The sequence below is a fragment of the Lichenostomus cassidix genome, chromosome 3 (genome assembly GCF_008360975.1).
Source record: "Lichenostomus cassidix isolate B80296 chromosome 3, HeHo_3.0, whole genome shotgun sequence".
NCBI lineage: Eukaryota > Metazoa > Chordata > Aves > Passeriformes > Meliphagidae > Lichenostomus > Lichenostomus cassidix.
The window spans coordinates 112,733,216-112,752,026 of NC_139483.1; the positions used below are offsets into that span (position 1 = coordinate 112,733,216).

Below are 18,811 nucleotides of genomic sequence, written 5' to 3' on the forward strand. Positions count from 1 at the left end.
CCCTGACTGTATGATAAAAGCCCAGGTGGCCCTTTGAGGGAGCTCAGGCTCCCTCCCTTGAGGCTGTTTCAACCATAGGAAATACCCTGTTTCACAACCCCCGTTCTCCATGACTCCCTGGGTGAACTGTTCGCCATTTCTGACTCTTGAGATGTCACCATCGGGGTCACTGCGGGATTGGTGGGCAGCTGTGTCTGTGAGGGAATGGCTGTGGTTGTGAGGGAATGGCTGTGGTTGTGAGGGGATGGCTGTGGCTGTGAGGGGAGAGCTAAGGCTGTGAGGGAATGGCTGTGGGTGTGAGGGGATGGTTGTGGCTGTGAGAGGGGAGGTGTGCCTGTGAGAGGGGAGCTGTGGCTGTGAGGGAGCCGCCGCCATCTTTCCCCCTCGGGCACGGCGCGCAGGGCGGGCTGCAGGAACCGCCGGCGACCGGGGAGAAGGAAGCGGAGGCTGCCGGTGGCACTAGGTGGCAGCGGGCGAGGGGTGCTGTTGACAATGGCAGCCGGGCCGCTGTCGCAGGGGGGGACAAATCCCCGCCACAGCGGTACGAGAGCGCCGCCCCGAGCAGCCTCGGCCGCCATCTTTGCTGGCCCTCAGGCGGCGCCGCCATGTTTGATTCGCCGTCAGAAAGGCGGGAAGGCGGCTGAGGGGAGGTGGGCGTGGCTTCCCCAGGCTCCTCCCCCCGCTCGCTGTGGGCGGGGCGGGCAGGCGGGGTCACATGACCGCGGCCCGTGCGCAGCCCGAGCCAACATGGCGGCGGCGGGCGCTGGGGCTGCTGCTGTCGGCGCTGCCCGCGCTTAGGGGCCACAGCCCGGCCCGCCGCCGCGCCCGCCGACACCCAGCCCCGCCGCGTCCGACATGAGGGAGAAGGGCCGCAGGAAGAAGGGCAGGACCTGGGCAGAGGCCGCCCGGACGGTGCGCGGGGGGGCGGCGGGGCGGGTCGGAGGCCGCGGGGCGGGTCGGGTCGGGGCGAGCCCGGCGGGGCGGCTCGGCCTGCGCTCTGCCCGGGGAACGGAGCCTTCCGCGGGCCCGCCCGGCCCTGCCGCCGCTCCGCACGGCCGGGGGGCTCTGTTCGCCCCTTCTCCGCTTGCTTCACGCTTCCCGGCAGGAATTTCCCGGGCAGCGGCGCGGGGGAGGGATTGCCGCTGGAGTTGCGGTGCTGGATGAGGGTGGAAGTCACGGCCGCGGCCCGGCGACAGGCGCAGGGCTTTGGTGTGTTTGCCTGCCGTGCGGCTGCACTCGGCCGGGTGGGAGCTGCTGGGTTTCCCCAGAGAGCGATTCCCTAAAGAGTGGGTTTTTAACCCCCGTTTCGCGGTGTGACAGGGCTGCTGCTGGTTGCTGCAGGCAGTCCCTGCGCTGGGCGGGCGCGGAGGGTGGAGAAAGGGGAAGTTCAGCAGTGGGACAGGAGTGAGAGAGGAAACGCCACAAGTGCGACCTGCGGGAGCTGGGCTGAAAGCCTGAGCTGGGAAAGCTCAGCTCACCCTTCCCAGGTCGGGATAAATCCCCCTGACGAGGAGAGGGAGGAGTTGGGCTTCTGAGAACCCTCCTGGAAGAGGGATCTGTTCAAACAAGACTTGAAAAGTCTGGCTGGGAAGCAAATGTAAATAGAAACCTGCGGCTGAGACTTGCCAGGGATATTTTAATAAATAAATTCATTTGGACCTTGTGTTTACAGCTTGAAAGGCATCAGAATAGCTGCTGTGTTCAGGAGATGCAGTTGGAGATTTTAAGAAATAATTGACTAACCCACAGGCGAGCACTTTGGTGTTGCTCTGCGTGTGTTTTTGTGTATAATTTTTGTCAGTTTTTGTTGAAAGAAAGGTGAAAGGATCTCCAGTGGAGGATAGAAGTGGGACCAGCTCTTGTCCAGCCTCTGCTGTCCATCCATTGATCCCTTCCAGAATCCACTTAAGGGCTAAACCCTGTATTTAGCAAAGCTGCACTGAGACCTCTCCCATTGCCCAGAGCCAGGGCACAGGCAGACAAAAGCAGGAAAGGATGAGTAAATCCCTGCCAAAACCCTAGCTTTGGCAAATATTTCTATCAGTGTGTTCAGCAGGAGTGTTGAAGGACTCTGGTCAAACTCCAGCTTCAATGTCCCCTGAGTTTCCCTGTGTTTTGGGGTTGAGATGTGGCTGTGGTTCTTGTCCTGGGTTGTGTGCCAAGGTTGGCTCTGTGAGGGGTTTGTAGGGAAAATTGTAAAACCATGGTAAGGAATGAGCAGCTCTCAGGTGTCTTGTGCTCCTGATTTTGGAGATCCCCAAGCTCAGGGATCTCCCCTTGTGTCTCCAGGTGTCCCCTCTGTGTGGGAGGTGTCCTCACTGAGCTCTGGGGTGACCCCAGGAGTTGCTGGGCTGCAGGAGACACTCCTGGGGAGTCCTGGAGCTCTGTTCCTCAGCTTGTCACAGGATCAGAGTCATCCAGCTTGGCAAATCCCTCCCAGCCCATGGAGTCCAACTGTGTCAGATTGTGTCCCACCTCATCCCCAGCCCAGAGCACTCAATGCCACATCCAGGAATTCCTTGAACACCTCCAGGGATGGAAACTCCAAACCTCCCTGGGCAGCTCCTGCCAAGGCCTGAGCACCCTTTCCATGGGGAAATTCCTGCTGATGTCCAACCTGACCCTGCCCTGGCACAGCCTGAGGCCATTTCCCTTGTCCTGTCCCTGTTCCCTGGAGCACAGCCTGAACCCCTGGCTGTCCCCTCCTGTCAGGAGTTGTGCAGAGCCACAAGGTCCCCCTGAGCCTCCTTTGCTCCAGGCTGAGCTCCTTTCCCAGCTCCCTCAGCCACTCTGGGAAATTCCCAGCTCTCTGCACAGCAGCCTCAGGTCATCCCAGCTGGATTTTCTGGAGCAGGTCTGTCCCTTCTCTGCCTCTTCTCTTGCTCTGTCACCTCTCCAGTGGTGCTCACAGGCAGCTAAACCAGCATACAATTCTAGCTTTTTACAGTGAACTCCTGGTGCTGATCTGTTCTTGTTCCAGTTTGGTGTTCCTAGGCAGAAGTTTGGGATTTGGTGTCCTCCAGTTCTGGGGAGGTGATGGGAATGTGAGGTGGGGAGAGCACTGAGGTAATTAATTCTTGAATTAACTGAATCCATTGAAGAGCTCAGAGGTGAGACATGGAAGTGAAGCCTTGCTGTGGGAGCTGTTGGGATGAGGGAATTCCGTGGGACTGCAGCTGTGCTGTTTGTAGGGCTGTGGGGCTGCTGAGAGGGGCAGCAGAGCAGGGGGGGGTGAGGCAAGGGTCCTTGAGAGGGCAGGAAATTGCTGTTGATAAACAAGCTTTTCTCACTTCCTGCCTCACTGGCTGCCTGTGCAGCTGCACAGGGCTGGGATCTGCTGCCTCTGGCCTGTGCCAGTGGAGCTGCTGCTTGAGCTGCTGCCAGCCTCAGGTTGTGCTCCTGCTGTGCCAGGGTCTGTGTGTGCAGAGCCAGGGGGATGCCAGCAGCTCAGAGTTGTGGCTCTGGCAGGCCAGGGTGGTCAGAGAGCTGAACTGCTGCCTGTGCTGGCAGGGAGAGCAAATCCTGACTAGGGCTGGCCTTGGTCTGATGTGGGATGTGTTGTCCTGCTGCATCCCCTCTGCCCTGTGCTCAGGTGAGAGCAAACCTGCAGAGCTGCTCCAGCCTGGGGCAAACAGGAGGACCTGGAGCTGCTGGAGAGTCCAGAGGAGGCCATGGAGATGTTCCAGGGCTGGAGCCAGGCTGGGAGAGCTGGGAATGTTCACCTGGAGAAGAGAAGGATTCAGGGAGAGCTCAGATCCTCTTCCAGAGCCTAAAGGGGCTGGAGGAGAGCTGGAGAGGGACTGGGGACAAGGGATGGAGGGACAGGACACAGGGAATGGCTTCCCACTGCCAGAGGGCAGGGATGGGTGGGATATTGGGGAGGAATTGCTCCCTGGGAGGGTGAGCAGTCCCTGGCACAGGGTGCCCAGAGAAGCTGTGGCTGCCCCTGGATCCCTGGCAGTGTCCCAGGCCAGGCTGGACAGGGCTTGGGGCAGCCTGGGACAGTGGAAGGTGTCCCTGCCATGGAATGGGATGGAATGGAATTGGCTCTAAGTTCCCTTCCCACCCAAACCACTCCATGATTCCATGCTCACCACTGTCATATCCAGTGGGTCCTCCCAGGGCTCAGGCTGAAGGTTCCCTGCTTTTCCATTGCTGCACTTGGGCTGTGCAGCAGAGAGCTCTGGGGGTTGTTCTGACTCCTCAGCTTGTTGCTTTTCCTCCCCCTGTGTTCAGCACAGTCCTTGGGGTGCAGCTTCCTGAAACAGAGGGGGAACAGCCGAATGCTCCATCCCTGCTCTGCCCTGGTGGTGTCACAGGCTCTTGTCCCCATCCCCACCAGCCATCCCATTCCTGCCTGCAAACCCCAGCCAGGCTGTGGTGGTGCTTTGTGCGTGAGGAGGGAAGTGTGAGCTGGGATGGGCTGAGGCTGAGATTTGGTGTTTGTTTTTCATGGGAAGTTGCTGTGAGTGACCTGAGGAAAGAGTTTCCTGCTGCAGTGCTGAGGAGCTGGGGCTGTGTGGGAGATGAGCTCTGGAAATGCTCCTTGCCTGGGTCACCCAGGGACACAGAGTGCTTCAGTGACCTGTTTGGGATGGGCAGAGAATTCTGCTGTAGGGAATGCAGAATGTGCTTGAGAATGCCAGGCTGGTTTGGGTGAAGAGACCCTAAAGCTCATCCAGTGCCACCCCTGCCATGGCAGGGACACCTTCCACTGTCCCAGGCTGCTCCCAGCCCTGTCCAGCCTGGCCTTGGACACTCCAGGGATCCAGGAGCAGCCACAGCTTCTCTGGGAATTCCATCCCAGCCCTCCCCACCCTCCCAGGGAACAATTCCATCCCAGTATCCCATCCATCCCTGCCCTCTGGATGCCCTGTGTCCTGTCCCTCCATGCCTTGTCCCCAGTCCCTCTCCACCTTTCTGTTGACTCTTTTCAGGCACTGGAAAGCCACAGTTAGATCACTCTGGAGCTTCTCTTCTCCAGGCTGGACAATCCCAGTTTTCTCAGCCTTTTCTCATAGCAGAGCTGCTCCATCCATTTGATTACCTTGGTTCCTCCTCAGGACTAACTCCACCAGCTCCATCTCCTTCCTGACTGTTCAGTGGGAAAAGTCTGAAGGTTTATGAAAGCTCAGCACATCAGGCTCTCCCTGGAGAACCTGGGATTGGGATTTTCACCTCTCAGTGAGGTGTTGAACAAGGTGGTGCTGCAGAAGATTCAGGGATTAATCCCAGATTGTGGAATGAACCGATAGCTGGAGCTGGTAAAGGCTTCTTGGATGTTTATTTTTTTTTTCTGGAGGAGATTGATTGTTGCTCTGTTGGGCTTTTTGGTGGTGCTTTGTTTTGGTTTTAATGCCCTAGGGATTTTCACAGCTCCTTCCCTGTTCCCAGGCTGTTCCCAAGGACAAGTTTCCAGGATAGACATGGAGCAGTGGTGAGGGTTGTTCTGTCACAACCATAAAATGCCTTTGCAGAGGTTTCTGAAGGACAGGGACAGCGCAGGTGGTGGCAGCTCTGGGGACTGAGGCACTGTCTGGTGTCCTCCCAGCTCCCTGTCTGCTGGCCAGGGAATCACCTTGGCTCTGCTGCCAGGGAAACAAACTCGTGGCTGCACAGGGCTGAGCAGGACTTGGCACAGACTGTGTCACATGTTCATGGAGAAGGGCACTTTGCTTCACTCCTCACTCACCCACAGCCCTGATGGGCTGCAGCTCTTGGGTGTATTTCTCCTGAATTTTTTAAAGCTTTTCCTGAAGGGTTTCTGTGCTGGGGCAGCTCTGGGCTCCTTCTGACAGGAGAGACCTGGAGGGGCTGGAGAGTGTCCAGGGAAGGGAACAGAGCTGGGAAGGGAATGCAGAGTGTCCAGGGAAGGGAATGGAGCTGGGAAGGGGCTGGAGAGTGTCCAGGGAAGGGAATGGAGCTGGGAAGGGAATGGAGAGTGTCCAGGGAAGGGAATGGAGCTGGGAAGGGAATGGAGCTCCAGGAATGGCTGAGGGAGCTGGGAAAGGAGCTCAGCCTGGAGCAAAGGAGGCTCAGGGGGACCTTGTGGCTCTGCACAGCTCCTGACAGGAGGGGACAGCCAGGGGGGTCAGGCTGTGCTCCAGGGAACAGGGACAGGACAAGGGAAATGGCCTCAGGCTGTGCCAGGGCAGGGTCAGGTTGGACATCAGCAGGAATTTCTCCATGGAAAGGGTGGTCAGGCCTTGGCAGGAGCTGCCCAGGGAGCTTTGGAGTTTCCATCCCTGGAGGTGTCCAGGGAATTCCTGGCTGTGACACTCAGTGCTCTGAGGACAAGATGGGACACATTTGAGCACAGGATGGACTCAAAGGTCTCAGGGCTTTTCCAACCTCAGAGATTCTGGGATTCTGTAACTTCCCAGCAATACCAGCAACTGCAGGTGTGAGCTCAGCTTGGTCCTTTGCCACCTGCATTTCTGCTCCTAGAACTTGCAGTGAGCCAAAAGCCGCTTTAAGCTCACCCTGGGCATCTGTGGCAGACAAATGGAGGCTTAAAAATGGTTCCTGTGTGCAAACAGAACTTGTGCAGGATGAGGTGGAGGTGTAATCCCCTCTAATGGTTGGAGCAAACCAGCAGACTACAAAATCCTCCTTCCAGTCACCATAATCCAATTATTGGCCTGCCGTTTTAAACACTTAATTTCCAAGTTCCTTTGCTCCTGCTGGGAATTTTAACCTCTTGAGGGGCTCTGAGAGTTGCTGCAAACACCATCCCTGCAGCTGTGCTGTGCAGGTGATTCCTCTAGCTGGCTGGAGCTCAGTGAAGCCCATTTTTGGGGCTGGCAGTGCAGTGCTGCCCGAGGTGGGTTCACTTAATTGCTGTTACAATTACAATTAGCAATACACCTATTTTAAGAGCTACCCCAGGGCCTGGCAGTTGGCTTGGCAGAGGAGCCCACCCATCCCAGAGTGGCAGGGAGTTGGAGAAGTGCTGGAATGTTGTTTCCCTGTGCGGAGCAGGGTGGGGTGGGTGTGTGTGTGAGGAGCTGAGGGAATAGGGAACAGAGGCTGTGCCAGCTGGGGAATCCCCAGGCCTGCCCTGTGCCCCTCCCAGCAGGATCCCAGCTGGAATCAGGGCAGCTCGTCACTGCTTCCATGTGCCAGGAGAGGAATTCAGTGCTGCTGAAGGGTCTGAAACACGTTTTCTGTGTTTCATAGAGTTACAGAGTGGTTTGGGTGGGAAGAGACATTAAATCTGATCTCATTCCAGCCCTGCTGTGGCAGGAACACCTTCCATGGCCTTGGACACTTCAGGGATCCAGGGCAGCCACAGCTTCTGTGGGAATTCCATCCCAGCCCTCCCCACCCTCCCAGGGAGCAATTCCTGTCCTTGTAGAAAGCAATAAATGTGCTGTGGGTGTGGATTTCACCACGGAGCTCAGCTACACTTTTACCTGGTCTGTCTCGTTCATTTAATTTCAGCAGGAGGGGTTTGGATGTGAGGTGATCTGGTTTGGATGTGAGGTGATCTGGTTTGGATGTGAGGTGATCTGGTTTGGATGTGAGGTGATCTGGTTTGGATGTGAGGTGATCTGGTTTGGATCTGAGGTGATCTGGTTTGGATCTGAGGTGATCTGGTTGGGATGTGAGGTGATCTGGTTGGGATGTGAGGTGATCTGGTTTGGATCTGAGGGAGCTCCTCTGTCACACTGCATGAGCCTTGAAAGCACAGGCTGTGCTCTCCTCCCCAGGCAGCTCAGAGCTGCACCTCTGCAAGGCTGCCTGAGCATTTCAGAGCAAGGTTTTTGCAGTTAGAATGTCTGAGAACCAAAGCCTGTGGTGCTTCCTGGATATAAAACCCCAGATCGATTGTGTTGGGAGGGAATTTGGAGATCACCTTGTTCCACCCCCTTTGCAGCTCCTGCAGGAGGTGTGAAAGGAGCTTTGGTGAGTGAGAGAAATGGAACATCAGCCTCTATTCAGTGTGCTCTCAGGCAGGGTTTTGCTGTAAAAAGAGGGAAATTCAAATTGTGCAGAACCCCTGTGTGATACAGGCTGACTTGTGCACTAAATGTGATTTATTTGAGTACAAATACAGAAATTTGGTGTGAGGTGTTGCTGCCCAGACTCCCCAGGGCTGCCTGCACACCATGCTGTGGCTTTGGGCTTCAGTCCTGAGCTGCAGCTGCAGGTGTTCAACACACCAGAACCGGATGCTTGAGGTGCAAATTTGGTTTTTTCTATGATTATCAGGTTTTCTGCTTCTGTTTAGAGGAGCAAAAATAGAGGGCTAAGAGCAGCTGGGACATTGAGTCCAATTCCTGTAGTCCCTAAATCATCTCTGCTGTCAGCAGTGGCGGGATGTTCTTGGATATGTGATCTGAAAGAGCCTCAGAGGGACACAGTGACAGTGCTTTCAGTGACACTGAGCAGCCTCTCCAAGAAAATCTGGGGGTTGGATGATTGTGCTCATGTTCTGTGGATGGAAGCAGAGCAGTGGAGCTGCTGTGGAGCTGAGGAGGGATGAAAATTGGGAGGAGTAATAGGATCCCAGAATGGTTTGGGTTGGAAGGAACCTTAAAAATCATCCTGGAAGGGAAACCTTCCACTAGACCAGGTTGGTCCATCCACACTTCTTCTCCCAGGGAACAGGGACAGGAAAAAAGGAAACAGCCTCAGGCTGGGCCAGGGCAGGGTCAGGTTGGACATCAGCAGGAATTTCTCCATGGAAAGGGTGGTCAGGCCTTGGCAGGAGCTGCCCAGGGAGGTTTGGAGTTTCCATCCCTGGAGGTGTCCAAGGAATTCCTGTCTGTGGCACTGAGTGCTCTGGGCTGGGGACAAGGTGGGGATTTGGCACAGGATGAACTCAATGATCCTGGAGGGATTTTCCAGCCTGGGATTATCCAGGCATATGGGTTACACACTTACATGAGTTTTAATTGCAACAATTTGTTTTTCTTCACTAAAATGTATGAAACAATCGGGTGGCAGCAGGCTTGGGGCTCCTGGCCAGCTTGGGGAGCTCCCTGCTCTTTTATCTCCAGGTGGATTTAACTGGAAGGAGCCAAGAGCAAAGCCAGGGCAGCAGCTGGAGTTCTCCCAAACCTTTGTGACATGAGCTGTGTGTCTCCTGTGGACTCTGATTGCTGCTGGCTCTGCAGCAGCTCCATGTTGGAGCATCCAAAGGAATCCTTGCTTTAAAAAAGCTCTTCTGTTCCCTCTGATTCCTGCTGCTCACAGCAATCCCTGATGGCATTATAGGGATCCAACTGGAGGGTCTGAACTTGTGAGCTTCTCTCCTTGGGACACATGAAAGCTTTATTTCCAGGAGCACAGCTGGGAGCTGTGAGTTCTCCTGAAGCTGTTCTGAAGTGCTTCATGGATTTTAGACATAATATTCATGTTATTGATATTCTGCTAACTGGATATCCATCTCAGGGATATCCTGATGACTGCAGGAGCCTGAGAGCACAACTTCCTTGTGTTCCACTGGACCCTGAATTCAAAATTGATTTCACAAGATCACTTGGTAAAAATGATCCTATTCCTTCTTCTGGCAGGTCCTGCAGTTTGTGTCCTTTCTTTCCTCCTTTCTGTGTGGGGAAGTTGGAATTTGCTCTCCAACCTCTTACAAGGAGCAATAAATGTTCTTCCTTCTGGCTTGCAGAAGCTTTTCCTGAGCTCTGGAGGGCTGGAGCCAGGCTGGGAGAGCTGGGAGTGTTCACCTGGAGAAGAGAAGGATCCAGGGAGAGCTCAGAGCCTCTTCCAGAGCCTAAAGGGGCTGCAGGAGAGCTGGAGAGGGACTGGGGACAAGGGATGGAGGGACAGGACACAGGGAATGGCTTCTCACTGCCAGAGGGCAGAGATAAATGGGATATTGGGAAGGAATTGTTCCCTGTGAGGGTGGGGAAGCCCTGGGATGGAATTCCCAGAGAAGCTGTGCTGCCCCTGGATCCCTGGCAGTGTCCAAGGCCAGGGTGGACATTGGGGTTTGGAGGCTTTGAGCATAAAGCTGATCCATTGGACACCTTGCACTGTGCCAGGCTGCTCCAAGAACTGCCATGAGAACAGTGTGGAGTAAAGGATTCACTGAGGATTAAAGTCTCCCTGAGCTCGATAATCTCAGTTTTAAAGCTTTAACTCACCCCATCACTGCAGAAGTGTGCTCCTCTCTCACACAGAGTCTTTCAAAGGCAGTGACAAGTTCAGAGTCTCTCTGCTCCCCTCCTGCAGCTCTTCCCATCTCAATCTGCACATCCCAACCCTTGCTGGAAGGCTGAGCCCCAGACTGGGGCAGGAGGCAGCTGAGAGAATTGTCCCAGCTCAGCAGTTCATCCTTCAGCAGGCACTTCTCATTCATGTGTGACTGGGGTGGGTTTTGTTGTCCTGAATAACCACGTGTGGCTGTGTGGCTGTGTGTGCCCTGCTGCTTTGGGACACTCAGCAACTAACAGCCCTCTGGGGAGGCACAGCACTGCCCTGGCTCTTCAGTGCCTGGCTTGGTGCTTGGAGTGCTTCAAGTGTTGGCTTTCCTGGTTTTCTTGTGCTAGGAGGGCTTGAGGGGCTAAACTTCCCAGAAACTTCCCAGAAACTTCCCAGAAACTTCCCAGAAACTTCCCAGAAACTTCCCAGAAACTTCCCAGAAACTTCCCAGAAACTTCCCAGAAACTTCCCAGAAACTTCCCAGAAACTTCCCAGAAACTTCCCAGAAACTTCCCTGAAACTTCCCTGAAACTTCCCGAAACTTCCAGAAACTTCCCAGAAACTTCCCTGAAACTTCCCTGAAACTTCCCTGAAACTTCCCTGAAACTTCCCTGAAACTTCCCTGAAACTTCCCTGAAACTTCCCTTCTGCCACTCACTGCTCTTGCTGTGCAAATAGAAATTCTGCAGTGAAGGTTTTTTTCTGTTCAAAGTTTTGGGTTGTAGATGAGCATTTCAATAGCAAACTGATTTTATTTACAGTTTCTACACAAAATGCACCTCCCAAATGTGCTTCAAATGCCATTTACTGTGACATTCAGGCCACTGAGGCTTCCTGTCCATCTTTGAGCTGCTATCTCCTCCAGGCCTGGGGACAGCCACAGTGTTTCCCAGCCTTAAAAGGAAGGGATGAGTGTCCAGGCTTCTCCTCTGCTCCAGCAGGGAGGGAATTTGGGAGAGCAGAGGGTCAGGTTGGCTCCTGTGTCCTCCATGGCCACCTGAGCGTGGCAATCCAAGGGTCATCTTCACCTTCAGGGCACTGCATGTGGCACTCAGTGCTCTGGCCTGGGGACAGGGATTGCCCACAGGTTGGTCTCAGTGATCCTGGAGGGTTTTTCCAGCCTCAGGGATCTGGGGTTGTGCCAGCCCTGCCCTGCTTGGCCCCAGTCTGCAGTGCCCACGAGGGTGTGAAGCTGCTTGGCAAACACAATCACAGAGCTTTTCGTAATTAAACCAAGAGGTGATGCTATTTTTAGCTGGGATTAGATCCCTACTCCTGTTTCCCACTCTGCTGGCACACTGGGGAAGGAGCTGAGAGGTGTGCAGCACCTTCCAGCCCAGCTTGGAGCCTTGGGGACCTTGAGGGGTTTGGGACAAACCTTGAAGGGTTTGGGACAAACATTGAGGGGTTTGGGACAAACCTTGAGGGGTTTGGGACAAACATTCCTGGCAGAGAATTGAGGGAAGCAAAGTGTCTGAGTTCAGCAGCAGTGTTGGCTTTGCCATGCCTGAGCCTTCCTGCAGAAATCCTGGAATCCTCCCAGGGCCCTGCTGGGCTGCCTGGCTGAGCTCTGCTGCTTTTGGGGATTTCTTGTGGGGTTTCTGTGCAGATTTGGGACTCTGACCTCTTCCCTGTGCTAGCTGTCCAGCTGCATTCCTAGGAGTTTGCCAGTTGGGGTTGGTGGTGAGCTCCAGCCCTGTGCTAGCTGTCCTTGCAGGGCTTGAACTCAACCATTAATTTCATTCCAAAAATACCAATTGGGAGCTGAAGATTTGACAGCTCAGTATGCAAGAAATTGCTCCAGCTTTGCCTGATTTGTGTGTGAATCCTGAAAAAATAGAAATATATTTATATGTACATATAATTAGTAATTGATAATTCTCTCTTGCTGATAATTGGGACCTTCCCCTGTCACTTTTAGATCCTCTAAGCCCCTCAGCCTTCTCCCACCTTCAGGGTTTGTTTTTTTTGCAAAGGTCACTCTTTCATTCCCCACCAATTAATTTGTGCCACTCTCCCACCTCCTCCCCACGATATTCCTGAAGGGATGTTGTACTCAAGCCCCACTTCAGAGGTGTTATTCCACCTTATTTTCTGGTCTCTAAATTCAGGGATCTAAATTCCACCGCCAGAAGTGCTGAGTTGCTTTGTAGGAATGTAAACTCCTGGTTTTCCCCACAAAAATCCATCCTAGACAGCAAACCTCTGCTGGCCTTTGAGGTTGGTATAAATCCTGTTGGCTTCTTTCCAGCTGAGGAGTTGGACTCGATCCCTGTGAGTCTCTTCCAGCTCAGGATATCCTGTGATTCTCTGGAACTGTTTATTCTCCACTTGGAGCTGGGCTTGTCGAGTAGCTGGGTGGGAGGTTTGGGAGTTGCTGGCAGCTCAGGGCAGTTTGTAAAATCATCATGATGTCTTTTGGATGGACAAGTTTGCCACTGATCCCGAAATGTTCTGTTTGAAGAAGCTTTGAAATGAAACATCACAAATACAGGGAATTTGGAGGGCAGGGAGAGATGGGATATTGGGATATTGGGATGGAATTGTTTCCTGGGAGGGTGGGGAGGAGCTAGATCCCTGGAATTCTCCAAGGCCAGGCTGGATGGGGTTTGGAATACCCTGGGATGGTGGGAGATGTCCCTGAACATGGCAGAGATGCACTGGTTGGGCTCCAGAGACAAATCCACACCAGCACAGTGGGAAACATGGCCTTTAATGGCTGCTGATGACACAGGATTGTCCATCCCTCCCTGACCTCATTTCTCTAAAACCTTGGGCAGCATTTGGCTAATGGGATGAGTGGAGCAGATCCTGCAATCTGGGTCAAGTCCTCCATCCCCCCCGTGGCTCCTGCCGTGTTTTCTCAGCTGCTCTGGGGTGACTGAGCAGGAATTTCACATCCACTGGGGCTTTTTATAGCTGACCCACTTCTCTGGCAGGTTTGCATTGCAGGGGATGATTCCCTGCTGGAAGGAAATGTGCAGCTTTGCTGGTGGCTGGAGCTGCAGCTGGAATTCTCCTCCTGGGGATGGCTGAGGGCTCTGCTGGATGTCAGGCTGAGGTGGAACCAGATGAGCAGGTCTTGCTGCCTGTGTCTCCAGAGAGTGTGCTGATCCAGGTGGAAACTCCCCAGCTGCTGTGGATTCATGGATTTAGGAAGTTTTGAGTTCTGTTTGCCCCAGTGTAAGTGATGGTTGTGTTTACAGCAGTAGGGTGTCTGATTTTAAATCCTCCTTTGCACAAGGGAATAACCAAGAGCAAGAATTCCAAAGTGCATTTTTACAAACTCTTGCTGAAAGCATTCATGGGCTGAGGTGTTCCTTCAAATCCAGTCTTGGGGAATCTCTGGATTAAACATTGATGGGCTGATTGCTGCTAAAACAGCCCCAAGCACTTCAAACACACATTTCCACAAGGCTTTTGATTCTGAATTAAAATCCACTGTCAAATTTACGTGGGTAGAGCTTGGATCACTCAGAGCTGTCCTAAATGGAATAGTGGGACAACTCTTTCTGCTGGCAGGGCTGAGCTGAGAGCTGCCTGTGTGCTGGACTGGTCTGGATTTAAATCCCTCACTGAGGGAGTTGTGAGTCACTGTCCTGCTGTCACTTCACTGGGATGTCCTGCCTGTCCCTGCAGTGTCCTGAGGGACACTGAGCTGCTCTGCAGCTCCTGGGGAGCCATGAACCTCCTGCATGTGAGTGGAGAGGTGGATTCATCCCCCATGGGAAGTTCAGAGGATTCCCTGTCACACTGTTCATCCCTCTTAGCCCAGCAGTCAGCACTAGACATTGGGCTTTGTTCAGCTCTTGCTGAATTTGCTAAAAACCCAGCATGGAAAGTGGAAGGAAGGAGCTCATTCCCTTCCCTGGACACTCTCCAGCTCCATTCCCTTCCCTGGACACTCTACAGCCCCTTCCCAGCTCCATTCCCTTCCCTGGACACTCTCCAGCTCCATTCCCTTCCCAGCTCCATTCCCTTCCCTGGACACTCTCCAGCCCCTCCAGGTCTCTCTTGTCAGGAGGAGCCCAGAGCTGCCCCAGCACTGGAGGTGTCCCAGCAGTGCCAGCACAGGGGACAGGCACTGCCCTGGCCCTGCTGCCACCCCAGAGCTGGCACAGCCCAGGGGCCACTGGCCTCTTGCCCACCTGGGCTCATGTCCTGCCACTATCACCAACACCCTCAGGGCCTTTCCAGCCCCTCTGGAGCTCTGCAGGGTTGCTGTGGCCAGCATTTCCCTCTCTGTGGCCACTTCCTCTGCACTGTTAAAGCCCCTCTGTAGCTCAGGTCCCTTTGGGTCAGTGTTTTGGGGTTCTGGGTTGTTTTTTGGGGTGAAGCTGTGGCAGTTCCCATGTCCAGGGCTAACCTGGAGCTGTGTGGAACCCTCTGGTGCAGAGTGTGGCTTGCAGTGCCCAGGGTGTGTTGTGGTGCAGCATTGCTGTCACTGCAGGAGCTCCCAGGGACACAGAGGGAGAAGGGCTGTTGGTTCCACTTGGAAAGATTTGTGGTGGAGATGACATTGTTTTGGGTTTTTTGGTCGATGCCAAACTGCTCCCAGGTCAGGCAGCCCTGGGCAGTGGTGGTTGGAGGCTGCTTGGTTTGCTTTGAGCTTTCGCATCCCTCCTGTTTGCAGTTAACAGCAAGACCAGAGCATTGATTATTGTGAATATCTGTTGGGATGGTTTCTGTCCTGTCCCCCCAGAGTGCTGGGGAGATGTTGCAATCGGCTGACCTTGAACCTGGAAGCAGAAAGTGCACTTTGAGCTGAGTTCAGCAAAACCAGAATGTAAGGGAGGAATTGCTGAGGTGGGAAAAGCTTTCCAAGGCCATTGAGCCCAGCCATGATGTACAATGAGGAAATGGATTTTCTTCTGATGATCCTGGTGTTCTGGAACCAGAAAACAGGGTTGTCAGGGTTGGAATGAGATGATCTTTAGGGTTTCTTCTGACTCAGACCATTCTGTGATTCTTGGACCAGGACAGACTTCAGAATGCAAAGTGATTTAACTATAAAAGAGGTAACTGTTGCAGAGAGAACTCCACTGGCCCAGGGTGCCCAGGGAAGCTGTGGTGCCCCTGGACCCTGGAGGTGTCCCAGGCCAGCTTGGACAGGGCTTGGAGCAACCTGGGATAATGGAATGGGATGGATTTTAGGCTCCCTTCTCATCCAAACCATTCCAGGATTAATATTTTTTGTTTCCAAGCTTGTCTCAGTTGGTCAGAGCTGAGTTGCCTCTCAGACTCAATCCTGTGGCACAGCAGGGTTTTATTTATTTACACACAGAACTAAAAATGACTCAAGTGAAAGATCTGATATGGGATTAAAAGGGCAGAAGAGAGGGGAGAAGGTACTTAAGGTGTATCTGTTCTTTCAAGGTGTATCTGTGTTGTTGAGTCTCTCTAATCCTCCCTGCTGGTTCTTCTGGATCAGCTTGTCTGGCAGCACGGAGGGTTTGCTGCAGCTGGAGGTGTGAACTGCTTTGTTTATCTGAGAGCTGAGAGCTAATATTAACCTTGATTCCTAAAGAGCATGAGATGAGCTGGCAGCAGGGCAGTGCAGACTGGCTGGGGATCCACACTGCTCCTTTCTGGGTGTTTGCTGTGCTTAACATGAGCAAATTCCATCCTGGGGATCCAAACTGCTCCTTTCTGGGTGTTCCCTGTATTTACCATGAGAAACTTCCATCCTGGGGATCCACACTGCTCCTCTCTGGGTGTTCCCTGTGCTCAACACCAGAAACTTCAATCCTGGATCAGCACACAGTGAGCCAAGACACAACAGCTGAGTGAAACACAAACCCTTTAGGGTGGGAAAGACCTCCAGGATCATGGAGTCCAGCTTAATGTTGGAGTCTGTGCCTTGTCCTCTGAGGTGTGTGGGGTTTGGGAATTCTGGGAACCATCTGGAAACATGTTCTGTGTGCAGCACAGGGGTCACTGAGGGCAGGAGAGACCCTGAGGGGCTGGAGAGTGTCCAGGGAAGGGAATGGAGCTGGGAAGGGAATGGAGAGTGTCCAGGGAAGGGAATGGAGCTGGGAAGAGAATGGAGCTCCAGGAGAGGCTGAGGGAGCTGGAAAGGAGCTCAGCCTGGAGCAAAGGAGGCTCAGGGGGACCTTGTGGCTCTGCACAGCTCCTGACAGGAGGGGACAGCCAGGGGTGTCAGGCTGTGCTTCAGGGAACAGGGACAGGACAAGGGAAATGGCCTCAGGCTGTGCCAGGGCAGGCTCAGGTGGGATATTGGGAACAATTTCATCCTGGAAAAGGCTGTCCAGCCCTGACACAGCTGCCCAGGCAGTGATGGAGTCCCCATCATGGAGGGACCCTGTGAATGTGGCACTTGGGGACATGGCTCAGTGGTGGCCTTGGCAGTGCTGAGGTATGGATCATCAGATTGATGATCTCTGTGGGCTTTTCCAACCCAAATCATTCTGTGGTTCTAGGAATCTCCTGGAGAGCAGAGACACCTGGCAGAGCTGGTTGATCTCCCCAGTGTGATTTCCTCACCCTGCTGAGCTCAGCCACAGCCCAGAGCCCTGGGGAGGAGGAGAGGGGAAGGATTTCCTGGCAGAAGCATCCTGGGGCAGGCAGGGGTAGAGCTGGAGGAGCTTTTCTCCCCCCTGGCCTGCCTGCTGAGGTTCCCTGGTGGAACACAGACTTTTCTCACTCTTTGGTGACAAATTAATAAAATGTGGTGTTGCTGCTCTGCTCTGCTCTGAGAAGGATGGAGCTCATCAGGAGGGAGGGAGAGTGAGGATAACACAGTAGCCAGGAGGAAAAATGCAGTTTTGTGTGGGAGAAATAGCCAATGCCCTGAGTTCCCTGTGAATGGACTCAGCACTGCTTCACTTCTCTCCTGGTTTTGCCACCTGCAGTGAAAAGGTTGAAACCACCGACAGAAATTGAGATGTCCTGAATTTCTGACCTTCTCTGGGCTCCCAGAATGAGCTTTGGGATCCAGCTGGTGGTACAGTGAGCTGTGTCCTGGGCAGAGCTGTGTGAACACAATTTAGGGGTGATGGAAATTAAAAACTGCACTGCTGTGGCTCAGATCTCTCTGCAAACACCTCAGTTTTGGGGTCAGAACACTCTCAGTGGTGTGTGAAGTTACAGTAGAGCTGGAAGTGAGGTGGGATGAACCCCTGAGTGCAAGAAATCCCAGTTACATCTTACAGAGGAGCTGTGGCTGCCCCTGGATCCCTGGAAATGTCCCAGGCCAGGCTGGATGGGGTTTGGAGCAACTTGGGACAGTGGAAATGTCCCTGTCATGGCAGGGGAGTGGGATGGGATGAGTTTAATGTCCCTTCAACCCAAACCATTCCATGATTCTGTGAAAATCAGCCTTTAACATCACTTAACAAGAGATTTTCCAGGATGAGGCCATCAGCTGGATCTTCCAGAACTGCAGCTGGAGCTGAAGGCAGGGATTTGTTCTGGGATCAGGGAGATGCTGCAGCTCAGCAAGGACCTTGCAAAGCCCTTTCCAGGGAGCTGGATTGGGATAACCTGCTGGTTATGGGATAACCTGCTGGTTATGGGGTAACCTGCTGGTTATGGGGTAACCTGCTGGGTATGGGATAACCTGCTGGGTATGGGATAACCTGGTGTTCCTGGAGGGAATGAGGGGCAGGAGGAGCTGTGGTGTCACTGAAACTGCAGGAAAACCAAAAACCCTCCAACAACATTTTAATGTTTGAGAGTCAAGGCATTACTTTATTATCTGGCCAGGATGTTGTTCTGGCCATGATGTACCACAGAAATCACCTCATCCACACACAGCCCAGGTGTGCAGAGAGAATCATTCCATCACACAGCATTTTACTCAATTTTTCAGATATTTTATGCAGTAAAAATACACAGAAATGTATTGGGTCAGTGTTCATTGGTGCAGAGCTGAGCAAACCCCCAGTATTCAGTTTCCATTGGATCTGAATCTCCTCGCCTCTGATGTCAATTAGATTTTTCATTCTCCAATTCTCCTCTCAGTCCTTTCCTGCCCAGATGTCTTCAGCCCTGCTGGAGGTGCTCTGGGGTAGCTGCTTGTAGATAGTCACTGCTGTCTGCTGATGTTCTGCTGAGAGCTCTTCATCTTTTGGGTTACTTTATCATATCTTTTATCTTATCTATCTTCATCTTTATCTTTATCTATCTTGATATCTTTATCTTTTACCTTTAGCTTTGGGTTCCTCCAGTCTGTTGATATGCTGAGTTCACCAGACCTCACCTGGCAGAACAATGCCCTGGAAAGAAACCTAAAATTCCTTTTTTTGTGGTAAAGACAAGCAGAACCCTTTGACTGAAGTTACACAAATGTTTAAACTGGGATATTTTCCATCAGTGGGTCCTGCAGTGCTGCTCAGCAGAGGAATCCAAAGTGCTCCTCTCCTTCTGCAGAGTCACTGCTGGCTCTGTGCTGCACCCTTGGGTGCTTTTGGGCTCAGCCTAAGCCAGGCTGGGGTTTGCTGTGCTGAGTTTGGGTCAAAAAGCTGCTGATGAAGAAGGAAACGAGGCATTTCCTGCCCATCCCCCTCCCCAGCACAAAAATGGCCTAAAATATCCCAGTGACGTGGGGTGAGTGGCATCTGCCTGCTGCAGCCTCCAGCAGCTCTGACCACTGCTGCAGTTGTGGTGTTGCTGTCATTGCCTGGCA

At 53.4% G+C, this 18,811-nt stretch overlaps 1 protein-coding gene across 1 annotated transcript in view; it reads left to right on the forward strand.

Moving 5' to 3' along the window:
• Nucleotides 1–718: 718 nt before the first annotated feature.
• Nucleotides 719–18,811, forward strand: part of ASXL2 (ASXL transcriptional regulator 2) — a 58,351-nt gene continuing 40,258 nt past the window's right edge. The window contains exon 1 of the mRNA XM_085057271.1: nucleotides 719–912. Within this exon, the coding sequence (XP_084913397.1) occupies nucleotides 856–912 (57 nt within the window). The 5' untranslated portion in view covers nucleotides 719–855. The remainder of the gene's footprint in view (nucleotides 913–18,811) is intronic.